Below are 26,020 nucleotides of genomic sequence, written 5' to 3' on the forward strand. Positions count from 1 at the left end.
TCTGGGCAACCTGTGCCATTGTCTCACCACTCTCATTTCTTAATATCTAAACCAAATCATCCATCTTTTAACTTAAAATCATTACCCCTTGTTCTAGTACAACAGGCCCTTCTAAAAAGTTTTTATCCTGAATCTCAAGCCTTACAACAACCTCATAGAGCACAGTTTGATGGCTATTTTTTGTTTTGAAATTCTTGGCATTTTTCAAGGATGAAATGGTCTGAGCTGAGAGTGGTTCATCATGGGTTAACCCCAAGAAATGTCACGAGTGAAAGGTAAGAAACTTCCTCAGTGCTGTTGCTAGAATCTTTCACGGGTGGCATGGGTGTTGGCATGTGTGTGTCTGGAGAAAGGGAGAGGTCAGTAAGAGCTGTATGTCTACCCACTTTTCATTGGGCATAAGTGAGTATTCACTTATGTATGGTAAAAGGAGTGGTCCCTTATCAAGAACGTCTTACCTGAGAGCTGAAATGGCTGAGATCTAAACCTAGCATAGATAGGTTTGTCCATTCGCATAGTCCTTAGTCCTGGGAACTGCTGATTTCATCTATTAAGTTGTGAAGTGTGCTTCAGCAAGAGGGACCTTTTGAAAATGCCCAATGAACAAAGAAGAGCTTCTCTTCTTTTCACTCATGACGTGGAGAGGATAAAAATACAGTAATCTTGATGATAGAGAGCAAATCCAAAGATGCACACCCCTTCATCCAGGAGATGCTTATAATATGGCATAGATGCACCTTCTAGATGGGCCATGAGATCTGTAAGGATCACTGTCTAATACACAGTGCCTTTCACCTGAGGAGGAAAAAAGGTGTACAATCTAACCCCAGAAGCTGCATGCCAGTTTCTTAACAAAGATCTTTACACTTTTCATATGAGGAAAGCATATTCATGCTTTATGGGGGTAGTGAGGCTCTTCATGGAGGAATTATGTTCAGGGCTTTGCTCAGTGGGATGATGGATGTCAGACCCTCAAAGCAACAATAGAGTGGCAGAATCACTTATAATGTTTGCAACACATCCAGAGATACCATCCCCAACTGGCTTCTCTCAAGGAAACCTGGAAATTAACTGAAAGAATTGATATATCCAACCTGGGCTGAAAAGCTGGCATTTACACCAGCAAGAGGTAAATCCACAACCAGCAAAAAAAGTCCCCAAATTCTCCGTTTCCTGACTACAAGAGGGACTAATTTCCCTTAATTTTGAATCCATGGCTGTGTTAGTCATTCACCACTCCCTTGTTCACGGCAGAAGGTTGGAGCTTCTTGTGGGTGACTCATCTGCTGGAGAATTAGATGAATCACAAGCAAGAAGAGCTTCTATTTCCCTCCATGAGCTGTGGAGGTTATCAGAATGTGTCCTTTGATAGATACTAACCTTGTACATGTCTACATTTGATCAGAGATATCACATCTTTTTCACCTATGGCATCATTCTGGGGTTACAATTTTCTATGAGAAAAAGGAGACCATGAGTTTACTCAGCTCTTCAAACCTGCTGCCATCACTTCTTCTACCTGTCAGGGAGCTGGTGATAAATATTTGACCATAATTATCTGTGCTTGTGTGTGGCCCATATTTCATCATTCCAGTGCACTGAACTTCCTAGTGGAAAAGTAGCCTGTGCACTGGCTCTGAAGTTTTTGCTGAGTGCATCCCACCTCTGAAATCTAGATGTTCAGCAGCAAATTAGGTTTCAGTGTTTGGAAAAATCAGATAGATGAGCAGGATGGTTACCTTCAGATTGTTGCCCTGTGTCTGCTTTCTCAGTGCATTGAAATAAATCCAACATTCCCCTATGTCTCCCAGTGTATCCCCAGCTTCATTCTTTGGTCCAAAGGGGTTGTTATGATGCCTTAGTATTTTAGCCTTTATATTTTTCAAATCCTGTACTGCATTACTGCATAACTCTAAACTCCATATAAAGTGTTAGTTAACTGTCTTCACATTTTGGTCGGACAAAACAATCCCTCTAGGCCTGGAATTCAAGGACACCCTACAGCTTCAGGGCCCAAAAAGTATAAACAAAATTAAGTTGGGGAGGGAGCAAACTGGGGGGTATATGACTTCTTTACCTGAAGCTGTAACAGGGGGATTAACCCCTGTTATGTAAATGCACCAAACTTACAATTGTCTGAAAAACTCGTGACCGTCATTCATCTTGGGTGCAGCCTCTCTCAGGGGCTTTTGACTGCCCAAAGTGTACCTATTTACACCCAAGGTGTGCCTTTAATAAATACCTACTTTTCATTCTCTTAATCTTGTCTGACCTCTGTTCTAGCTAGTCACTTAAGGGCATCAGCTAGATGGTGCAGATACTTTTCTCCACCTGCAGTGTGTTCTACCTGAAGCAGTACACACAGGGACTACCATGACAGACTGCACATGTCTGCACAGCAAGGACCATTCTCAGGGTTTAAGCCACGGTTTCAATCATTTTCCTCCATGGAAAAAAAAAATTCTGAAGTATGTCATTGAGTGGAAGTTATATTATTCAAGAAAAGCTAACACACTGTGCAGGAAGCAGAAGCATTTTGGAAATAACACACCTGTGAGCTATAAAAAAAATGATGACATAGTGATGGAACAAGGGCTTGTTATGGGAAGGATCAAAGGGTTTAAGGAACATGACAAAAATAGAGCATTTCTAACCAATTTCTTCTCTTCCTAGGATTATGATTGCAAATTTCTTTTCTTTTCAGCGCTTGCCTAAAAAAAACAACATAGAAGGAGCAAAATCACACTCTCAACCAATGTGGTGAAATCCATTTCTCCATGATCTGAAAATTACCTGTGTCAGCTTCAAGGCCTTGTACATGGAATGACAGTAATAATTTCATTATAGCTTCCCTCCAGTAAGACATCATCTAGTCAAAACAAAGAGGTGGAAAGGCAGGGCAACAAAAAGGGAAAATTGAGTATTTCAATGGTGTTTGATAGTTTAAACTGATTTTCATAAGGTCTGAGTCAATAGCAGGGACTGAAAATGCCAGACATGAATGACATTCAGTCCCCCACCCAAAAGGAAACCAAGAGAAGGAGGACCATTTCACTCTTTAAATGGAGCAGGAGGTTTAGAGTGAAACATGATCTTTAACCCCCTTAGCAGAGACAACAGAGAAAACTGTTCTCCTGCTTGTTTGGCACCACCTGACTCATAGATCCTCTTACTATTGCAGTGGTAGAGCAGAGTAATGAGAAATATTTGCAATAGAAACCATATCAGTCTCATTTGATGCACATTTCAAGATAAACCAGATTTGTTCCATGGAGCAGTTTCCAGAACCTGCTGATTAAGCTTTGGGATGTTCAAACACAGGCTAGAAGATGTCCCTGGAGATAGTAGTGGGTGGGAAAAGTGGTGGGCAGATAGTAGTGGCAGAAACACCTGAAATCTGGGTTGGATGCGGGCTGCCTCCAACCATCTGGGCTGGCAGGCAAGTGCAAATAAGGCAGGAGTTCTCTGTCCTTATTTCCATCTTCTTGAGACATACACCTGACAACTCTGTTTGCAAGCCATACCTCAAAGTCTTGCTGGGCAGTGGTGTATGTCTGAGGTCCACAGGGGATGGAAAATAAAACCACAGGGCCCTGGAGACAGTTTTGGCCTCTCACAATTCACACGCAAATTCCATTTGCCCCATTTCAACCCTCCAAAAATTACGAGACTCTGAAACTCCTGTGATATGAGTTTACTTGTCTGGAAATTTTGCCCAGATGTTTTTCCTCTTCCTTTTCCCTTACTGCCTTACTGCAGCATGCCCCAGCAACCCCCACATCTGGGGAGATGTTTCTGTCACAACTTATCTGTATTATCTTCTGTGGTCTCTCAGTCTGCAGAAGACCCTTATCATCAAAGCCACCTCATCTTTATCCTGCAGTAATACACCAGGAGTTTCCACAATATGTACCATTCCAAGGGATGTACAACATTCCAAAGCACTCCATAAATGTCTTGAGCACTGTGAACTTTGCATTCTTGCTCAGCTTTTTGTCATTGCCTGCCAGGGCATCAAGCAGTGCCTGGGGACCCAGTCACCTAAGAGTGACAAGATGAGCCAAGACTATGCCCAGGATTGTGCTCATCCTTCAAAACACTGATTCATAGCATGGGTGCAGCTGACTGCTTCATAGCTGGTCATATCTGGCTTGAAGCGTCCCAGGAGAACTGGACATGCATCTTTTACCCTGCTTTTGGGATGAATTCTACAGCTACTTGGGTCACTGGTAGCCGATTTGGAGCTAGCTAAGGTATGTCTGTTTTGCACTTGTACATGGAGCTGTCTTCATCTTGCAAGGCCAATGTCTTCATGTCCCGAGGTGAGGTGGACCTAAGATTATGGCTGGGACCACAGGGCACTGAGCCAAGCCTAGGCCAGGGAGATGCCAAGAGCAGCTTCTTCTCTGAGTTCAGCTAAAGACACAGTACCTGAGAGCTGTAGGCACCATATGATGAGACTGATACGGGACAGGAATCACAGCTGACCAGGACAGCTTCCATGTTCTGCTCACCACCAGCATCAGCACCAAGACAAGCCAAAATCCTAGCATGTGATACATCATCATATTCCCAGTGTCAAACTTCCCTCAACACCAGCGGGAATAGAAAATGGAGCGAAGCTCTCGGACCTCTTGTTCCTCATGTTTTTGTTTTTGTTTTTTTTAAAAGAACAAGCTAAAATCGGAGCAGGAGGAAATGGAGCATAAATATTAAACTTTGTTTACTCTTGGGAAATATAATTTATAATTAGAGTTGGGCATCCTGTTGACATGATAGAACCTATTTTAAGTGTGAGGTGAGCACATGGTCAACCTCTAATCTTTTGCAAGTGATTAAAAACTGCCAGTTCTTCTTGTCTTCTTTCTTTTGTCTTATTTTTCTTCTTTTTTTTTTTTTTTTCCCTTTTTAATGCAATTTCTAGAAAGCAACTGGGCTAACATCAGTTCAAGATAATGATGCTTATAGTGGCAGTGATGTCTTGGAGCATCTCAGCAGCTGGAAATTTTGCTTTCTGTTCATGCACTTCTGCTTATCTTCATGCCAGCCCCACCAACCAAGCTTGTTCAGCTCTTCTATGGAAGAGTGGGAATCTCATGAGACTTGGAGCGTGGGGAGATGGTGAAGATGGAGGTTCTGTGACCAGCACTGACCTGTGGGCTTTTTGTTTCAAAGTGGTGTTTGCCAGTTGCCACATCCTGCTGCCCTAGTGCAGAGGAATGTGGGATTTGTGCATGGCAGGTACCAGCAGAAACTGTTGCAGGACTGGCACTTCCAAGCAGGTTCGGAGGCAAGATCCTACAAGTCTGCAGGGTGTGGTGACCTCCTAGAGACCTCAGGTTCTTTCATGGGGTGCATCAATGGTGTCAGATAACCTGGCTCCTCAAATTGACCACATTGAAAGTTAGCTCTCTCATGGGCACCCTTCCCAACCAAACCAGATTGTTCCCTCCAAGCTGGGCGTAGTCCTTGTGTTTTCTTCAGGGCCTGCATCAGGTTGGTTGTTTCTGCTCTGCACAATCCTCCTACTCTGTTCTAGAGCAGCTTTGCACACTGTCCCCACCTTACTCAGGGCACTCTGAAATAAATGAAACAATGATCTCAGGGTAGTGGGGTAACTTCCCCTAGAGAAGGGCAGGATTTGTGTGGATCAGGCCAGAGATCACTCCCTGGGAGATATATCTTTAGCAGGAGAGATGTAACTGGAAAAGCTATCTGCACTTCAGTGTCACTGGGATTAAACCATAGGCTGACCCAAGTTTCTGCTGCCCACACAACAGAGATGGAGTCTAACAGCAGCAGGATCTGTGGGAATTATTCCTGTTGCTTCCATGTAGTCCAAAATTTCATGTTGGGAGACTTGCTATCCTTTCTGTGATGGACTACTTCCCTATTACCTAGCCATGCACCACCTGGGAAATACAAGTGGATCTCCATCTCTAAGAAGCAGGTCCACAGTGATGCTCCAGGCTTGGCTACTGTGGCATCAACTTGGCCATCAGGTTGTCTTGCTGTGGTGACAGGAGGGGACACAATATATGCTTTTTCCTTGGTAAACTCCCTTTGTCAATCCATCCAAATAAGCTATTGTGGGCTATGAGGTGAGTTTTTGCCCATAATAATAATAGTAACAACAACAGCAACAACAACAGTGCATATACAGCTACACATGTACATAGGCAATAGCCAAGGCTATTTCCTTTGCTACCATTATGTACATGTTGCTATTAAGTTGATTCATCTTATTACAATCTTATTGCAACAACTTGAGCAAAATATATTGACTGAGATATTTAACAAGCCACATTTTTCACATCTGTAAATGTTTTCATCTTGAATCTCCCAGTATGGTGCAGTTCTGAGGTAATTCTGACTCAGAGGAGCTGGTGTGTTACACAGAACTAACCTGTCACAGAGAAGCAAAAGCTGCAGCCTGCAAATGTTTAGCAGAATTCACGAAGCTGTTTGGCACATGGTATAAAAGGACGTAGCTTTCAGCTGATTTTAATAAGCAGATCCAGGAGAGCAGGACAGAATTGATACTGTCTGGGAGAAGGGAGCCAGCACCTCATTTTTTTTTTTTTGTGGTGAAGAATTCTTGGCCATTGTTGCATATCTAAGTGAAAAGGAGATAAAATACATGATGCTGAAGTAAAACCTCTCCTCTGAGAGAGATCACTCAGTTGAGATGTGATGAGGGGAAAAGGTGGGGGGTTTGCAGTGGTCCCTGGGATGTTTTTTTTTTTTTGATCCCTGGTGCCCTGTGGCAGCTCCCCAGCTGGGTGGCCCAGGGGAGGTCTTAGCCTGGCTGGTGAAGCCAAGACTCTGTTTGGTCCTAAGACATCCACTAAAGAGCTGGAAAAACCCTGTCAGAGGTTTACAGTGCTGCAAACAAGAGCCAGTGAACACCTGCCCAGATACCAGGGCACGTGCAAGCCAATGAAGACAACACAGAAAATGTACATGTCCCCCACCAACTTACACAAAAGCATTGCATCTGAAATAAAAGGGAGCTTCACATCCAAAGTAAAAAAAGCAAAATTCATCCCACAGCCCTTCTTAGAAGGTATTTATGTTATTACCCATTCAAGCATTAAATTGAATTTATCTTTCCCCCGAGGCTGTGTTCAGCCATCCCACTGCTGTGCCATGAAGACACAAATGACCTGTTGGGACACCAAACATGATGTGTTTGCCCTACTCCCATATACCCTTTTCCTACACACTCCATCCTGCATGGACTTGAAATGTAAGGTTTACAGCCAGCTCAGTGCCCCTGATTTATCCCAATCCCCGAGAATCCCCAGGCTGACAGCTGTGGGACAGGCACGGATGACTTCAGAGACAAGCACGTGTCCCCAAAGCCTGTGGAGGGGATTTTTTGTGGCATTCAAAGGGCTGTTTCATGTGTCAATACGAGAGGAGCATAATTACCAGCTGAGAAACTGCAGAAAATAAGCAAAGGCTGAATGAACAAAATGGAAAATAAAGAGAAGCGCAGAAGACACACATATTTTAAAAGTATTACGGAGGTATGTATTCACGTGTTCTGGGGAGCCTGGGAATATATAAGAGCTTATGACTGCAAAGGAATGAATTCAAGGACTAGTCTATGGGGAGTTTTTTTTCTCCCTGTGACTTCAAACTTCTCTCGGCGCTCGCAGAGTTTTAGTCAGCTGGCATGCAACAGAGGTACGACTTCCCCAAGGAAACTCTTCCTCGGCTTGCGCTGGAAAGGCTGCTGGGAGAGTCAGGGGAAAAAAAAGGCTGCAAACAGAGACGAAACCTCCTCCTCCAGCCACAGAGCAGGTATGTGGAGATGTGTGTGAACCCGGGAGCCTGCTGGAAAGTTGCACTTTCAGCTGCGGGAGAGATGAGGGCTCTGGTGACTTTGAGCTGCAGCCTTTAACACAGATGAGGAAGGTACTATATAAATAAAATGTTCTGTGTTTATGAATAGGCTGAGGAACTGGCTAAACACACTGTGTAGATGGCTCTATCCACACAGTTATATATTTAATCCATCAGGGACTTGCACTGTGTGAGTTAGATCATTTATGTTAAGGAGGCACCAGTTAGTTTATAACAGTACAGTTGTCATACACCGTATTTGTTATTATTCTCTGTGTTTGCAGGAATAGAAAGTGGGGAGATGATTGGTTTTTTTCTTTCTTCACAGGACTTCAGTCTATTTATGGTATTACTGCATTACAGCCTTCTGAACTAGGAGTGCTGCAGAGATCAGCATTGTACACTAATTAAATGCCACTCACTCAGCTTTCCAACACTGAATCCTAATATAGCTTTGGGCAAATCACACAGTCCCTGGGTAAAATAGGCAAAATTCTGTTTGGCTTGTCTGTTCTTCTTCCTGTCAGTGCTGTCATTGAGCTCTCCCTGTTGGAGCACGAGGTGTGAGATGGCAGGGTTATCTTGCTGCTCTTAAGACCCTGACAGCTTGAATGTCACCTTGGGTGAACGATGATTTACTGAGACAGCTCTGCTGCATCTGGACTGTTATCATGAGAATGAATGTGTAGGCAATATTTGGAAGTAGTAAAGTTTTAGCAAATCATAGTTTATATAAAAATCACAGTAAATTTTCTAAGGCTAAGCCCAGTTGTAATTTGGAAAAAAGTATTTTTGATAAAAGACAAATATGTTTCCCTTAAATAGAAGCGATAATTTGGAGTTTTTTACTGAGATGTAGTAATTTATACTTTAAAATAAACACATTACTCTAAAATTCTGAAATCCTCCAGTTTTCAAGAACAAAAATTTACAACATGTCACATCTTTTTAAAGCAGATGGTTACATCTTAGTGACGGTATCAGTGCTTGGCCTTTTACTAACACAGTGATGGGTGGATTCAAGGATGGATATCAGTATTATGTAAATCAACTCTATCAGAAATAATTTTCCTCACCTCATTTTGTGTCTTACAGGATCTTATAAAATGTGTATATCTTTTCCCAAATAGTGACCCCACTGTCTATAAAAAATAATATTGCTGAATTAAAAGTGTATTTTATAAATTGGTAAGAAAATATTCTGGTTTGGTTCCTGAATCTGAACTTTGTTCTCCAGGGAGAGTATTTTATGCTTAGACAGTTTAATCTGCAAATGCCACTACATGTCCCTTTTTGCTGATGTAAGAGTTTTAATTTTCCCATCTCCTTCTGTCCCTTTGCCATCCCCTCACTCACAAATTCTCCAAGCTTGTGGGTTTCATTCAGTTCTTGTTCATTTACATTTTATTACCTGGAAAGAGTAGGAGGAAAAAGGGTGAATAAAATAGAGAACCTGGCTAAAACCTCGATAATTGGAAATGTTAATTTTTGGCGGGAAAATGCTGTTGGTTGAATATCTGATAAAGATGCACATGGAGAGAGGACAGAAAGAGAAGGAAGGCGGGCAGCAGCTTCAAAAGGCAGGAGAAAAGCCTTGTTGGGTTTACAAGAGATGGGGAAGTCTCTGTTTTGGTCTGTGGACTTGACACCAGAAAGTTTAGGGGCTGCATCTTCCTATGAGATGCCAAGCACAGTGCAGATTGCAGGAGAACCAGCTTCTGGAGATGTAGAGTGTCGGGAGCTGTGCCTCCTTCTCAAAGTCTGTGGTTCAGGATGACATTGGCTATTCTTTTTAACAGGGTCAATATTAATGTTGTCTCCAGCTCCCCTGTGGGATGAATCACCAGAGAGCTATTCCAGCCAAAAGGGAGCAAGACTTGTCCCACTCCTGTGAGACACACTTTCTAAGGCAGGAACTTGTTTTATTTACTTCTCTAGAGAGTTTGATTCATAGAGCTTGACACAGGACTCAAAAGCAGTGCCTTAGAAAGCAGCAGCATTATGGATGGACAGACTCCAAAAGGTCTGGAGACTCAAGACTTTTTTTGTTCCTCTGAAACCCTTGGGAACCTGCAGTAATTTATAGACTGACTGGTAAGAGCCAGCAGCTAGGATTTGCTTTTCCTTCTTGCTCTAGGCTGTGCTGGGGAAAGGGTTTGGAGGAGAGGTCTGATAAGGTGTCCCTCACTTCAGGTGACAGGCGATGAAACTCAAATGACATCGGCAGAAACTGAGTAGGAAGTACTGAGACACCACTGGAAAATCAGGATTTCACAGAGTTGCAGGTGCAAACCCTTTGGCATTGTTAGGATGGGACAGCCCTTGCTATTTTGTGGGCAAAAAAGCTTGATTCTCCAATCTGTGTGATGGGGATGAGGATGGCTGGGTCTTTGAGCAAGCTGGTCTAGTGGAAGGTGTCCCTGCCCATGGCAGGAGGGCTGGATTATCTTCAAGGTCCCTTTCAAATTGGACCATTCTCTGATTCTGTGACCCAGTCTCTGATTGATGCAGGTGACACTTGCTCTGCAGATGTGTCTTACCAAGCCCATACCATGCTAGTGTTTCCACACCACTTTAAAGTGTAAATTGCTGGGTAGCCCAAGGCCAAAAATATTGAACATTTGGGAAGTCAGCCAAATGCTTTGGAGTCTGACCCTGTTTGCTGCCAGATCCCCTTTGGGAAAGGACAAAGATGGCAAGAACAGCACTGATCTTTCCCACTGCAGCTGGTATCCTCCAAGAGCGTGGTTTTATTGAAGCAAAGCCCTGAGCAGTAGAATCAGTGCATGCCCTTCCCTCCTGCTTAGGCATTTGTTTCTCTCCAGGCTCTTCTTTACAGTTCAGCTGGCACAGCTACCTGGATACTCAACAAAACAGCTTAAGGAACAAAGCTGTTTTTTTTAAAAAATGCAAAATCTCTGCTATTTTTATCCCTGTAAATCCAAACTTCCTAAAATGCTCTGAACATCTAGGTGTAGAAAAATTTGAAACTGCCATCATCCTGGTCACTCGCTGCTCTTAATTAGAGGCATGATATTTGTAGTCCAAATGAAATCAAAATATCTTATTAAAAAAAGTATTTATTTTCCTTGGAGACCTCAAATATTCGAGGTTTGCCTTGAAAAGGTGTCTGTGCTTTTCAAGTGCTATTGCACACTGCTGACAAGGCAAATTCTAAACCCAGAGCATCCAAAAGATATTTAAATCTCTGGATATAACAATGGCCCCCAGTTTCGACATGAGTTTCCTGCTTACCCCAAGGGGATTGCTGATGGAGAGCTTGACTCCAGGGAGCATGCCAAAGGGATGAAGTGAAAAACAGCACTGCAAAATGAAACTCCAGATATGACATGGTTGGGGGAAGGTGATCAAAGCAAATGAGATGAGAGCCCAGTCAAGTGAAACTTCTGTGAGGTTGTGCTAATCTCACTGGTGGACAATTCTCCTGAGAGTTTAATGTGCATTTTTCTATCCATTGCACCTAATCATGCCCTCCCCTGTCACCTTGTCATAGTATTTTTATAGCCAGACAAGCAACCTGGTCTAGTGAAAGGTGTCCCTGCCTATGGCAGGGGGGCTGGAACTAGATGAACTTTAAGGTCCTTTCCAATCCAAACCATTCTGAGAGTCTATAATTCTGTGATTTATACCTCTCATTTCAGGGTGCATTACCAAGCAAACTAAGAGTCCAGCTCTTTGGTGTATTATTTCAGCCATGGGAAAACTGTGTTGTGGCAGTTCAGGCTTGTGTCTCTGGGAGAAAACAGCAGGGAAATCTGTGTAGAGGGGGGCTGTCCTGAAGCAGGACTTAATTAGCAAAAGGAAATGAGGAAACCAGCTGCTCCAGCTCTAGAGGGCAGCACAAAATAATAAATAAGAAGCTGAACTTGGGCAATTTGAAATAATCTTCTGCATGACAAAAGCACTGCTTTGCAGTGGGAATTCTTCCCAGTGGATCCAGTATATTCAGCCCTATGTACTTACTGCCAAAAATTCAGCAGCTCATCTGAAAATGCCTTTATGAAGGCCTTTATCCCTAATTTCTGCCTCATGCCATGAAAATCCATCAAGGGTGCTGTAGCCAGCAATGGACCCCGTCCTGCCAGCAGACTGCAGTCACACTCTCACTGGTAGGATGACTGCAAAAAGAAAAGTTATTTCTTCTGGAACAGGTTTCCAGATTCTGGGGTTTGTATTTATCAGCCATGAATTTCAAACATTTAATCCTCAAGCACTGTTTCCCTAAAAATGCAGAGAGAGAGATTTAGATGCAGGAGCCTACAACCCTCCAGGAATGTGACTTGTGGACACAAAACCCCAAAATAAACACACGTGTCATGCCCCACATACACAGCCAAACAATGGCATCGCCAATAAGTTACTTATTCTCCTAAGCAAACCCACAGCCCGATCCTGACAATTCCTCTGGCAAAAATCCCCTCATTTCTCAATGCCTGCCCCAAGGAAGGGCTTCAGGATGTCACACAGTAGCTGACTCCGTCCAGAGCACAGCGGTGGCTAGGACCCAGCAAGAGCCCCGGGAGGAGTGGAGAGGAAGACAAGCAACATAATTTAAAGCACACACTGTTCCAAATAAGGTTATTTCCCTGAAAACGCCTTCATTCTGAAGTTATGAGTGAGCCTCTAGGTGTCCTGAATGGGTGAACATGAAGCTGAAGAATAATTGCATTGATACCAGGACTGAATTGATTTTGAGGAGCTGGATATGCTTTTTAAAGAGATGATAAGCAGTGTTTGGGGATGCAAGAAGCCCTTGAAACAAGGTAAATGTGAAATAGTTACTCTTTTTACCCCTGAAGGCTCTAACTTAACAGGAAGGAGTCTTATGTGGCAAAGGATCAGACCCTGGGGAGTGTGATTTGTATTCTGGATGTTCTCTTGTATTTAACTTTCTTTGGCACGGGAGAGCATCTCCGTTAATTGTCTAAGCAGTAAAAAAATTGTATTTGGGGGAAATCAGGAAAGTGCTGCTTTTTTTAGCTGCAAACATCTATGAAGTAGTTTCAGGATTAATATTGTGATAGAGACGGAGGCAAACATTGTTCTGAAGTGGAAACTGGGAATAAATTGTTATTATGCCATGGTTTGAAATCTGTATTGGGGCAAATTACTGGTCTTCTCTGCCTTCTCTGCCTTTCCTGTTTTTTTAACTGGACATGCTATCATGGTTAGGGTACACTTTTTCTAGAATTATTTGACCAACTTACTTGGGGATGATGCTGATTTAAACCACCTGTATTTTTCAGCTGGGGTAATTTTGAAGTGCTGTGATGGGAAGCTGTGCATTTAAATAGAGTTCAGAGCTCAATCCTGCTCTGAGTTGTGCTGGGGTTTCTATCACAGCTTCCAGTGGGAGCAAACTGGCACTGATCATGAAGCTTATTCAACTCAGGGAAAGCCTCAAAGCAATAAAAACTCTTTTAAGTTGAATTGTTGCTACTGTTGCTCCCAAACTCTTTTTGTGAGCTGTGGATAGAGAGATCAATGCCAGCAGGAAGGGTTTAGTGTCAATAGATGTCCTCTCTCACGCCAAGGGAATGGGGGTCCTGTAAACCTGAGCTCGGCACTGGGAGAGGGTGGGGGGATGCTGAGACCTGCCCAGGGGGTAGAAAAGAGGGGGATGCACTGATGTGTCACACTAGAGGTTGCTGAGAAGGATCTAAAGGTTGTTCAGAGAAAAGCTAGGCAGGAAAATCTCCTCTGCTGGACAGCTGAACTGAAAATTACCCTAGGAAGGGAATCCCTGTGAGCAAGGAGGTTGGGTTGTCCCATGACAGGTCGAGGGGAAGTAGCTTCAGGTTGTGCCAGGGGAGGTTCAGTTTGGATATTAGGAAAAAAATTATTCACCACAATGGTTGTTAAGCACTGTCACAGGCTGCCAAGGACAGTGGTGGAGACCCCATCCCTGTAGGGATTTAATAGACTTGTGGATGTGGCACTTGGGGACATGGGATACTTGTGGCTATGGCAGTGGTGGGAGAAGAGTTGGAGTTGATGGTCTCAGAGGGCTTTTCCAAATGAAATGGTTCTATGAGGATAGAGTCTATGTTGTCCTATGCTGGAAGAGACCACCACATCCTTGATGAGCTTCAGGATGTGACAGCCACCGTAGAAACACCTTGAGGGACAGCATCCTTTCTTATTACAGATTTGCCTTACAAAGAAAAATATTATGTCATTTTTTTTTGTGTTCAAATACATTAATTTCCCAGTTGCTTTATAAACCTAAAATTTAGGATGTTACAAAGTATGTTAAAACCTGGATTTTGCCGGGTTTAGTATTTAAGAGGCAAAGAGACCTTTTTTTGCACTGACAATGTGACAAGGACACATGGACCACGTGCTGTCCCTTAGGGTGGTTCCCTGTTGTAGTTAATATCCTCAACTTGATTCATTGCATCTGAACAGAAAGGATTTCCCTTTGAGGGCATGGAGAAAAGCCTTGTAATCATTGGGATGTTCATCTTTTATCACCACTTCAGCAAACTAATAAATGATAAAAACAGATTTCTCCTTCTTAAAGGAGGTCCCAGCTGCTCTAAGCATGGGGAATAAAGATCAGAGGGGAACAACAGAAACATTATAGATGGTGATATTGGCAATTCCTCCTTCCATTGGATGATTTCAGCCTATTTGCAAACATTGATTCAATGGTAGAGAATTAACATCCTTAGTTTGGTTTTAACAGGGAAGAACACACTTCTGATCCCATTACTGAGACCCCTTCTTGTACCTTGGGGATCATCATCTCTCACTGGGGTTCTTTTGTGAAATGGAAGGAATATACAAACTGTACACAGAGTAGCTGTGGTCTAATCCTCCCCACTTTCTCTGTTCCTAGTACACAGCTCTGTTCTCTGATTAGGAAGGGGAGAAATGGGCAGATTCCCATCAGGAACTTGTTGGCATTGCTGTTCAGACACTGTCAATGCTGCGAAGGGCCATCAGCTGCATCCATCAAAGTGACTCAGCAGAAGGATCTCCATCAGCTGAGAATAATCCAAGCTCTTTTGCTTTCAGCTTTCCAATGCTCTGTGGGTGGAAGCCAATGAGCAACACTACATTGATATCAGTGGCTTGTGCATGGAGTTGGGGTTGCATTTGGAGCTGTTTGAAGCCAGCATGCTTCCCTTTGGCTTTGGTTCCATTTTTCCCTGTTGTCCAGTGATAGATCTCCCAGTGCTGTTTGCTCCTTTTGCAGTTCTGTGCTCTTTTATGCAGTGCTTTTCAAACAGTTAAACTCATGAATTCTCTGTTTCACGCAAATCCATTCTATTTTATATCCGTCTCTTTGTAAGGCATCTGTCCTTGTCCATGGCAGGGGGATTGCACCAGGTGACTTTTAAAGGTCCCTTCCAACCCAAGCCTGAGAGAGTTCAAGAAGCATTTGGACAACACTCTTGGACATAGGGCGTGACTCTTGGGGATGGTGCTGTGCAGAACCAGGTGCTGGACCCAATTGTCTTTGTGGTTTCCTTCGAACTTTACGTATTCTGTGATTCTGTGAAACATATGGTTCTATGATCTCCTGTCAAATGTATTTAAAAGCCTTCCATACCTGGAATGTGTAAAATGAAAAATTTCAGTCTAGTCCTTAAGCTGTTTGCATGAACTCAATGAGGATATACATGTAAAAGCTCTTTGTCACTCTGGGATAAGGGGAGTAGGAAATGTTATGGATGGAAAACAAAACTGTTCCCATTTTTGGTTGTTTCTGAGTGGCACCCATGGGCTTTGCTCAGGACATGGCACCCAAAATTTCAGCCCAGTTGAAAGCACCTGTGCTGTGTCTATGGGGAGTGTGAAGATAACTGGGTCTTCAGTAGTTTTCTTTCTCCATGATGCCAGACACCCTGCCCAGCTTGAACATCTGGACTTTGTTGAGTGTCCATTTAGGCAGCAGATGAAATTGCACTGGGGAAAACCCATGTAATACCTTGGACCTTCCTTTCAATCCTCATGTAGATCTCTTTCCACCAGGCTGAAAGGGATACAAAGCTACACAGGTGGGTCACTAGTGCTGTAGGCTCAGAGATGGCTTAATTTATTGCATTGCTTATGTTCTTTTCCTTGTAAGATGATGACCTGGTGGCCAGCTTTTGCATATGTTGAGCACTGTCTCCCATATGAAATCTAACTGTAATTATTTTTACCTGCAGAGCCATGAAACTGTACATCATCTTCTTCCTGGTAGCAGTGAACAAAGAAACCTCTAACTATCAACTCTCAGAGAGGACACCCTGTGAAATGGTAAGGCTGTCTCTCTGCTTAGGCCCCTTGAGATCCTGAGTGAGACTGGCACTGCACAAGTCTCTGAGAAGGGAACCCCCCAGGACCAGGCTTCCTGTGATGGCAGAGGTGGCATTTACAGGTTTAGGGGATGCTTAGCAGTCTGTCATCAGGCTGTGTCCTTGTTGTAGTGACAGCAAAGGCGGAGGAGGGGAGGCAAAGAAGGATCATTATCTCAATTTTCCTAAAGATGAGCTAGTTAAAAGAAATTTGACTTGATTTCCCTAAGATTGTACAGGGTTTCTGTGGCTAAGACAGAGAAAGAACAGACTTAAAATCAACTCCTTTATATCAGTTGTTCTTTGTGCTTTAATTAAAGCATCTTCTGTGAAATACTTCTATACCAGCTCTTGTGTAATAACAAGTAGACTGACCTCCTCTGCCCTGACACAGCATTTCTGCCAGGGAAGTGGTACCTGACTTCTGCTGGAGTGAAGAGAAATGACAAAGACTCTTGCTCCAGTACAAAATCTACTCCTTGAATTTTTGCAAGCACCTTGTACAATATTATAAATGTTATTCACAGCTGAACTTTCTCCTTTCCCTCTCCAAGTGCTTCTGACTGTACCAGGATGTTTAAAAATACTTTTCCCCCCCTTGAACATTGAAGTTGTTCAGCACAAATCCTCAAGAATTTCCAAAATAGGGAAAAAATAATTTGCTAGCTGTACACATCTCCCTTGTGGGACTCATTCCATTCCTGCCCACCCTGCCATATTGCTGCACTTCCTGAATTCCAGAAAAATTAAGACCTAGTGTATATATAAAAAGATCTTGGGAAGGTGACTGGGTAGCTCAGCTCCTTGACTGGAGAGGGGGCACTGATGAAGCCACTGTAAACAGGACAGCCTGGGTCCCATGTCACAGTCACATGGAGGCTGCCTGAGACACGCAATAATCCAAGCAGCTTCATCCTGTTCCTTGATGGGTCACAGACCAGGCTGATTGCTGAGAAGTAAACACATGCTTGCTTGCACTACTCCACTGTAAACGGCTTTCATCAAGCCAACAACACAACCACGCTGGGAAAAAATCAGTCCTGACAGAAAACACGCTGCAGTCAGGGGCCGGGATGCTCATCTGGTGTAAATCAACAGCTCAGCGTTGCTGATGTCCATGCTGATTGCCTTCCTTCACTGGGCATTTGGTGTGGATCCAAACACAGCTCAAAGAAGGAAGGAGCTACTGGATTAGCTGGTTAGCTGTCCATTGACAGTCCTGCACTGCATCACAGCCTCACTGTTTTATATGGCACTTTCCCTGTGGTGACACCTTTAGAATAGCAGAGGCTCAGAAATGGAAACTTTAATCTCAAATCTTATGGAAGAGGCATGAGTCTGAAACCTGTGCCACTTTCTGAGTCACCACTGATGGTTCTATTGCTGAACTAAACTTTACAAGAGTTTTAGGAAGTAAGCAGTCCCTACCAGACCCCTGACACGGGGGTGAACTGCCCTGATACCCATTATGGCACATCTATCAGCTTGTGAGACAAGGAACCGACCAAACGTCAGGTTGTTCTTCCTAACTCACATTATTTTCCAAGGATAGGCAAAACTTCAACTGTATCATATTTTACCTCCCAAAGAAAGATGATTTTGTTAATTAATGTTAATTGGCAAAGGAGGAGATTTCAAATAATTTATAGAAGGGAAGGGATTTTAGAAAATTCTATTGGACCTTGCTTTGAGGTGATGCAAGGACAGATGCATAACCAGATGTCATAGGTCAGCTGATGTGTGGTACTTGGGCAAAATGCTAAGGTTTGATTGTGTAGCTAAGCCTCCACCTCAGCTCTTCTAAGAACAGTCAGGGACACCATACAAGGACAAGTCAGTGCCAAGTGGCCCCAGCCGAGATTGTTGGTTCAAATGTTCATGAATTGATAAAGGAGAACTCAAGGACAAGCTTGAGTCCAACACCTCTTTGTAGGGCTCTTGCTGAGGTGGCTGGCAACTTCCACCCAGTGAAAGTAGTGAAAGCTGAGCAGTGAAAAACTGGAGTCAGAAACCAAATGATGCCCAGCTTTTGCACGGTTGGGTCTTTTTTTTGCCAGCATCTTAATGGGACCAAGTGGCCCTCACCCTCCAGTACTTCTTGACAATGGAGTTAAAACAAACTGATGGCAGCACTGGCAGAGATGATGAAGTCAGAACATGAGAATGACAAAAACCTATTTTCCAGTCTCAGGCTACCAACCCAATGGACTAAGGGGTGAGAGGAGAGGAGATAAACCAAAAAAATGCTGTTTGCTCCATCCTACAGAGATGTGCTTCATCTTTTTTTCCCCTACTGCTGATGAGAATGAAATTCATGCAGTTTGAGCCTTGGGGGAGAAAATATGGTGCAGGAGAGAAAAGATAAGAAATTTAGTGAGGATGAAAATAGTGAGTGAAAAGGAAGGAAAGTTTAAAAAGAAAAATGGGAGTGGAAATATTGTAGGAACAAATGGCAGACAATGGGAAGTGTAGATTTTATTAGTCCCTCTTATCACTGAGAGGGTTCAGTGGGTGCAGATTAAAAGCCAAATCGTGCAACATACATGGTGAACAGTGGCTGACCTCTCCCCCATCAACCTCAGTGGAAAGCAGGTTGCTGGCATTGACAGGAATTGCATCAGGACTTTGGTAAGATTCTAGGTGCCCAGGGGAATGGAGGGTGCTCAGCACTTGCTGGGATCTGGCTGAAAATGTGAGAAGAAACCTGGCATCTGCCTTAGGATGCAAAGCAGTTTCTGCTTTTTCACTCTGGATTTTTGTATCCTCCTGGCTTCTTCCTCTTCCACAAATGAGTAAGAAGAGGTTTCCCACCCTGCTATTCGTGCCTCAGAAATAAGGCCAGCTCTCGGCATAATTTAACTCAAAATGAGGAAGTGTACAGTCACTTTGCAGGAAAGAAATATTTTCAGGGAGAAGCCAGAACATTTCCTTATTCTTTTTCTTTCTTTTTTTTTTTTTTTAATTTAGCTGAGAGAGAATTGAGTGAGTTGGAGGGAAAAGAGGAAGGGGTTTAGGTTTTAATAGTCAATATACTTGGGATCATTGGGAAAAAATGTGTCATGGGAAGCACTGTGGAGCAGCTTGTGTACATCTAGAGTTTGGATGAGCACTTGCACTTCTCTGGCACATTCTTGTTTGCTCTCCAGAACTAAGATGATGCAAAAGATATTCACAAAATACTGACTAGTGCTCCACTTCTCCTAAACAGATCTGCCACTTCATTCACCTCAAAGTTCATATAAAACAGATGGGATTTAATATTTTTGACTTTTAATGTTTGCTTGATTTCTGAAAAGCTTTGTGTCATGGAATCTGGATTCTGTTTCTCCATAGAAGTTAAGATTCAGCAGACTTTCCTTCTTTTTCCTTTCCTTTCCTTTCCTTTCCTTTCCTTTCCTTTCCTTTCCTTTCCTTCTTTCCTTTCCTTTCCTTTCCTTTCCTTTCCTTTCCTTTCCTTTCCTTTCCTTTCCTTTCCTCTTCCTTTCCTTTCCTTTCTTCCTTTCCTTTCCTTTCCTTTCCTTTCCTTTCCTTTCCTTTCCTTTCTTTCCTTTCCTTTCCTTTCCTTTCCTTTCCTTTCCTTTCCTTTCCTTTCCTTTCCTTTCCTTTCCTTTCCTTTCCTTTCCTTTCCTTTCCTTTCCTTTCCTTTCCTTTCCTTTCCTTTCCTTCCTTTCCTTTCCTTTCCTTTCCTTTCCTTTTTCCTCCTGCTGCTGTATGTTCTCCATAACAACAAAATAGAGCTTGATGGTTATGTAAGGATGCTCATGTTCATGTTTCCAATGTACCCTATGAACACACACACCAAATTTTGCTCTGGACACAGAACTCAGTCCTAGGTGCAATTAAACACAGATGCATCCAGAAGATGGATTTGACTTTGATGCTTGTTTTTGCTTTTTTTTTTTTCCTGCTGCTGAGAATTGGCCTGAAAGGCCTGACCCTCACTGCACATCACATCTTTTTCCCCCTCTCAAAAACTGTATTTCCATAATTTGTGTTTTCAGTGCTGTATCACAGGTGTCTTGTGTGGATGGCTTCATAAGGCATGCTCCCCATGCACGTAGAAAGGAACTGTTACCTTAGGAAAAGGATAAACATGGAAGATAAAAGAAGAATGAGTTTGGAACTGGCATCAGGAATGTCACAGTTGTTGAATGATCCTATTTGGTTAAAGCTGCCTTGCTTAACTAAGCCATGGCTAAGGGAAGGCATATTTGAACATGTGGCTACAAAGGAGAGACAGGGTTTGTGCTATAGGATCCTTAAAGATTTTATACCTCCTTGCTCTGGAACCCACCTTGCCAACAGAGAGAAGCTCTTCCAAGTACTACTGCTTAGCAACTGCAAGTAGAGTCTGCAAAATCTAATACAGCGATGACAGTGAGAAAATTAAACATCAGCACAAAAATTAGGAAATGGTGCTTGACTGCAGAGAAACTCAAGACTGTCCAAATGAGTCTAGGAGAAAGGTACAAACAGGAGAATTTTTAGTTCGTATCACATGCAGATAAAACTACTATTTGAAGTCAGAAATCTCTTTAAAATTAAATAAGTGCTGTTAGCTGCAAAGAAGCTAATTGAGATTGTTGCTCTTGTTGTCTAAATGTGCAGAAGAAGTGATCAGTGTTTCAGAAGCAGCATCAGCCTGGATGCTGAAGGCTATTTTCCTTATATTTAATGCAAAGACATTTTTCATTTGTCATGTGACAACTCCTTTTCTCTCTCTTTTTCTGGCAGGCAAACTCTCAGGCATTTTGCCACAACAAAGACCTCCACCAAATCCCTCATGAGCTCCATCAAATGTAAACAAAATAGATCTGTCGGGAAATCTGATTCAAAGCATTCCTGAAATGTCCTTCTCATTTTACACTTCCCTTCAGTGCCTGGATTTAAGTTCTAACCAGATAAGCTCATCACTCTGGAGTCTTCGCACACATGAAGAGTTTGCTGGAAATAAATTTAGCCAACAATCACTTATATGAGCTTGCTCAAAATGGCACAGAGGGAATTGGACTCCTACCCAAGGTGGAAATACTGGACTTGTCCCACAACAGTCTGTACAATGGGATGGCTGAGTATTTCATTAAAGAAGCTCCAGCACTGCAGTATCTTTCCTTGGCAGACAACAGTATTATAATGATATCACAAAAGATGTTTCAGGGATCTCCCAATCTTGTGGAGATAGATCTTCAGAGCAACATCATCATGGAGATAAAAGAAGGTGCTTTTGAGACTCTAGTGAGCCTGTCCAAACTCAACCTCTCAAAGAATTCAATTACTTGCATCTCTAATTTTAACCTCAGGCAGCTGGAGATACTTGACCTTAGCAGAAACAGCATTGAGACCTTCCATACCACAAAATCAGATGATGAATATAGCTTAAGGTATTTGGATCTGAGTGAAAACAAACTGTTTCACTTCCCAGTGTTCCCTCAGGTAAATAAGCTGGTAACTCTGAATTTATCACAGAATTTAATCCAGCTCACTGCTGAATCTCCTCATAATAAAATGGACTATGTGAAAAATGAATGGGTAAATGCTTCTTTCCATATTCTTGATCAGAAGCAAAGTAGAAACAAAAGTTCTCTTTATTTATCCCAGCTTGTATATTTAGACTTAAGTTATAATGAAATCAAATCCATTCCAGATGAGTTCTTTGACTCAATGTTGTCCCTTCACACCCTTAATCTCAGTAAAAATTGTCTTCAGGCATTTGCAGTAAGTTATGACAGTGCATTGATTGCTTTAACTGTCCTTGACTTGAGCTACAATGCTTTGCAGAACCTTCTCCTTGATGCTGGTGTGTTGTCAAATTTGAAGGAGCTCTATATTCAAAACAACTATCTTCAAACCCTGCAGTTTGATACCTTCTCAAATCTTCCTAGCCTTAGACTGCTTAATCTACAGAGCAATAATATCAGCCTTTGCAGCATGTACTCAGGATTAGCTAAGCAAAGACTTGCTGGAGAGGAGAGTGGTTGTGTATCATTTGTTGGTTCTCCTTCTCTTCAGTACTTGTACCTAGCTGACAACATGCTGAACGTCCTACCAGCATACAGCTTCTACAAGACTTCTCTGCTTGTCTTGGACCTCTCCGTGAACCCTGGACTGAAAATAGAACTTAAAGCATTATCAGGTCTGGAAAAGTCTCTGGAATATTTGTATTTATATGGTAATAGCCTGATAGATTTAAATATTGACTTGCCTTGTTTTAGTCACCTTAAACATTTAAACCTCTCTGAAAATCAGCTGAGCTGGCTGCCTAAGTGGGATAGTGACTCTCCACTAGAAGTTCTGGACCTACGGAACAACAGGTTCAGTACATTACAGGACAGCAATATTTTAGCATTAGAAAATTCACTTAAAAACTTGTATCTCACTGGGAACCCACTCAGCTGCTGTGGAAACATCTGGCTTTCATCAATGATCCAGAACAAAAATGTCCAGATCCCCAACGTGGAGTATTTAATGTGCCAGCACACTCAGAATTTCGGGTACCAGGATGAAATGCACATCAGGAACATTAGGCCAGAAGACTGTGAAAAAGAGGATCTGAAGAAAATCAACTTCCTTATTATATTAACACTTGTGTTGGTTTTATCTGTGATCATCATTGGTGTGGGTTCATTTTTTTGCTTCCGCAGGCAGAACTTTACCCATCAGTTTAAAGCATAGAAACACAAAATGCCTTGAAAACTGAAGAAATTGGGTGCTACACTGACGGTGTGTAGAAATGAAGGGTAAAATTCTCATCTTTGATTTTCAGGTGTGGATTTTAAGTGCTTTTGAAGTGCCCCTGAATTACACCAGTGGTATGGGTTCCAGGGACTGGAAGGAGAATTTGCCATGTTTTGCAGATCCACAGTTTAATTCAAAGAGGAGAAATCTGGCCCTAATGTGCAATATATATTTAACTGGGTTTAATGTGAAGAAAGTCGTCTCTGGGGTGAAAGATTTTTAAAAAAAAATCCTGGAGCATTAATTTCAAGAAGCTAACATTGAACTTAAATGTTTATATTTCTAAGAAAAACTGTTGGGAAATCACTGCATATGGTTGCATTTCAATGCAGAAGAATAGTGTATCTATTTTTAAAGACCATGGGAGATTAGACTGCAAAAAGGTGTTTTGAACGTACCAGTGTGAAATAATGCATAGGGAACACAGTCATGGGCCATTATTCAGATCTGTCTTTCCCCAAAAATATATTATTGTCTAGAGAATGTGCTGCAAGAAAAGTTCTGTAGGTCCTCATCCTGCGCTGTGTTTAACATGGCTAGCCTGTTGTGTTGCTAAAAGTTGACACTGACAAATGTTATATCCCATATTCTCACAGAAAATTCACCCTTTTGGGTGACAGTGAGTGGGACCTGACCTGCTAACAGGGTTCAGTGGCTTTGAAAGGAACTGTATTGGGTTTTCTGTTAATGGCAGGAACTGTCCATTCAGGCACATAAGAGAAAGAGTGGTCAAACTGAAACCTGTCCAGGTAAATAACTCAGAGTCAAATTGCTGCTCCGTTTCTGTTTCTTCCAGCTAGTGAATGTCAAAACTTCCACACTACAAAAAAAGGTGTATAATTATATTTTTAAAGCAGTTACGTATGAAACTGGCTGGCAGTTTTCATTGTGGAATTTTGTACAATAAAAACAACTTTGAATTTTGTAAAAAGCACAAGGCTGTGGATATATTAAAGCACTAGTTTGGAATGCTCCACAGATGGAAAGAAATGTCTTCCTATTTTTCTATGGTATTTGGGCTCCACCTTAGACCTTTACCTTCTGGTCCTGAAGCAGAGACAGCTGCTCCATATTAAAGAGTACAACCAATGGAGAATAAGGAGATGTACTGGAGATGTAGGCAAGAATTTGGAACAGGTTGCCCAGAAAAGTTGTGTCTGCCCCATCCCTGGAACTATTCAAGGCCAGATTGGATGGGGTTTGGAGCAATCTGGTCTAGCAGATGTCCCTGCCCAGGGCAGGGGATTGGAACAAGATGATCTTTAAGGTCCCTTCCAAACCAAACCATTTTGTGATTTCTGTGATCCTATGAATTTGAGCACACTATCAGCAGCAATAGGGCCTGATCTAACACCTATGAAAGCCAATGGCTCAAGCACTTAATCTTGTAGGAGAAGGCTTGCACAAGCAGCTATCCCAGCAATTAGTTGGAAGCTCAAGAGCAAGCCAAGCTGTGCACCCAGATGCCCATTTGCCACAGACTGAGTTCATAGTTTTTGTGTCAAGCATGGCAAGACTATTTCTCCTGCTGTGAGAGACAGTATTAGCTTGGCTGCTGTGACTAGAATTATTTAATAACCTGATGACAGAGCCAAACCCATTTAATTAATGGTTTTAACACTGATATTGTTTTGATCTACAAAAAGGAAGTGCTTGTTATTACTAAACATCTGGGACTAATTAGACTTCCATTGACTTCCCTGGGAGCAGAAATAGTTTTTGCAGGAGTAAGTTTCAGAAGTAAAGTGTGGCACGGCTCATTTGGATTTTTCTGTAACCAGCATAAGCAACCAAGTAGTGATGTAAGCCTGCTTCAGCCAATTCTTTTACTCTGGATGAGATGAGAAGTGTGAGGGAAAGAAAAATATGACTAAATTCACAAAGAAAGGGAAAACAGGGAAAATGGGAGCTCTACATTACATTGTTCAAAATTATTCAAAATAGGGATATGTAGATGACAGCCCCACCTCTTGCCTCTCCAGTGTGTCACTGTGCCTTCAAGAAGACCAAAATCCAAAGTACCTGATCCTACATCAAAGGTAGCCATCACTAAGACATTACACATCTTTCCACCAGTCAGCCCCATTGTCCTAGAAGGCTGGTGTCATGGAAGCAGAATATGAACCCTATCCCAGCAGAATTAGAACAATAGGCACAATACAGCCTGTAATTTTGCAACCAAGATTGACACCCTCATTCATTGCTTTTTCATAAAGTCCTTGTAAAAACCTCTGTTGATGCAAAGAGCTCCTTCTTCTAAGCCATGGAATATCGTTCTGTGATTCTGTGATAGAGCATTTGGGATTTATGCAGTCAATGCAAACTGTGTTTTAAGTTGCCACATGCAACAAATGGCTTCTCTTCTGCAGCTGTTTGCATGGGACAGAACAAGAGAAACAGAATCCTAAACTGGTTTAGGCTAGAAAGCACCCTAAAGTTTCCAGTTTTTCTGCAAAGTCAAGACAAAATAACACCCTCACAAGTTATCAGCCTCTGGCCACAGATTTCTGCTTTGACCCAGCTCAGCCCTAAACTATCTACAGTGTGTTAGTACACAAGACAGTAATTGCCTCCTAATGTTTTGGGAACTCAAAGCATTTCCTCTCCCTATCTCTTCCCCATGTCATTCAGTACTCTTTTATTTGCCTGTGGAGAAACAAACTGAAATAAAAGTATAAGTAACCAGGGAAATGTGGTGAAACTGAAATGGGAGGAAGAAGAAACTGAAAACGTATGGAAGAACTTTCTGAGGAGGACCTGTCAGGCTTAGCACATTATTTCACAAGCAAAGACATTTGGAGGCTGATGAAACACGATATTAAGCAAAATTTCGGCAAATATAAGGGAACAATCCTGCAACACTGAGTCTCTTTTCTCCCAAGCTATTGATCACGGTTGTTCTGCTGTGCTGCATTTCACATTTTCCCTCCTCCAGTCCATTTCTAGCAGCTGTCACATCAGACACACTTGGGAGACAATGGGAGACCTGACTGCAGCCTTTCCACACCTAAAGGGGACTTGTAAGAAAGAAGAGAGGCTTTTTACACAGGGAGATAGTGACAGGAAAAAGGGAAACAGCTTTAAAATAAGAGCAGAGATTCAGTTGAGGAAGAAGTTCTTTACTG

The 26,020-nt window shown here is 42.4% G+C and overlaps 1 protein-coding gene across 1 annotated transcript; it reads left to right on the forward strand.

The window, feature by feature from the left end:
- The first annotated feature begins 7,558 nt into the window (after window positions 1-7,558).
- LOC106856616 (transforming growth factor beta activator LRRC32-like) lies at window positions 7,559-23,873 on the forward strand. The gene is given in 5 exon segments (XM_088157535.1): window positions 7,559-7,809; window positions 16,032-16,122; window positions 20,895-20,952; window positions 20,955-21,069; window positions 21,071-23,873. Coding segments are annotated over 5 exon segments (2,154 nt in total). The 5' UTR covers window positions 7,559-7,681; the 3' UTR covers window positions 22,833-23,873.
- Window positions 23,874-26,020: the final 2,147 nt, after the last annotated feature.

The sequence above is a fragment of the Sturnus vulgaris genome, chromosome 2, assembly GCF_052056855.1.
Source record: "Sturnus vulgaris isolate bStuVul1 chromosome 2, bStuVul1.hap1, whole genome shotgun sequence".
Classification (NCBI taxonomy): Eukaryota; Metazoa; Chordata; class Aves; order Passeriformes; family Sturnidae; genus Sturnus; species Sturnus vulgaris.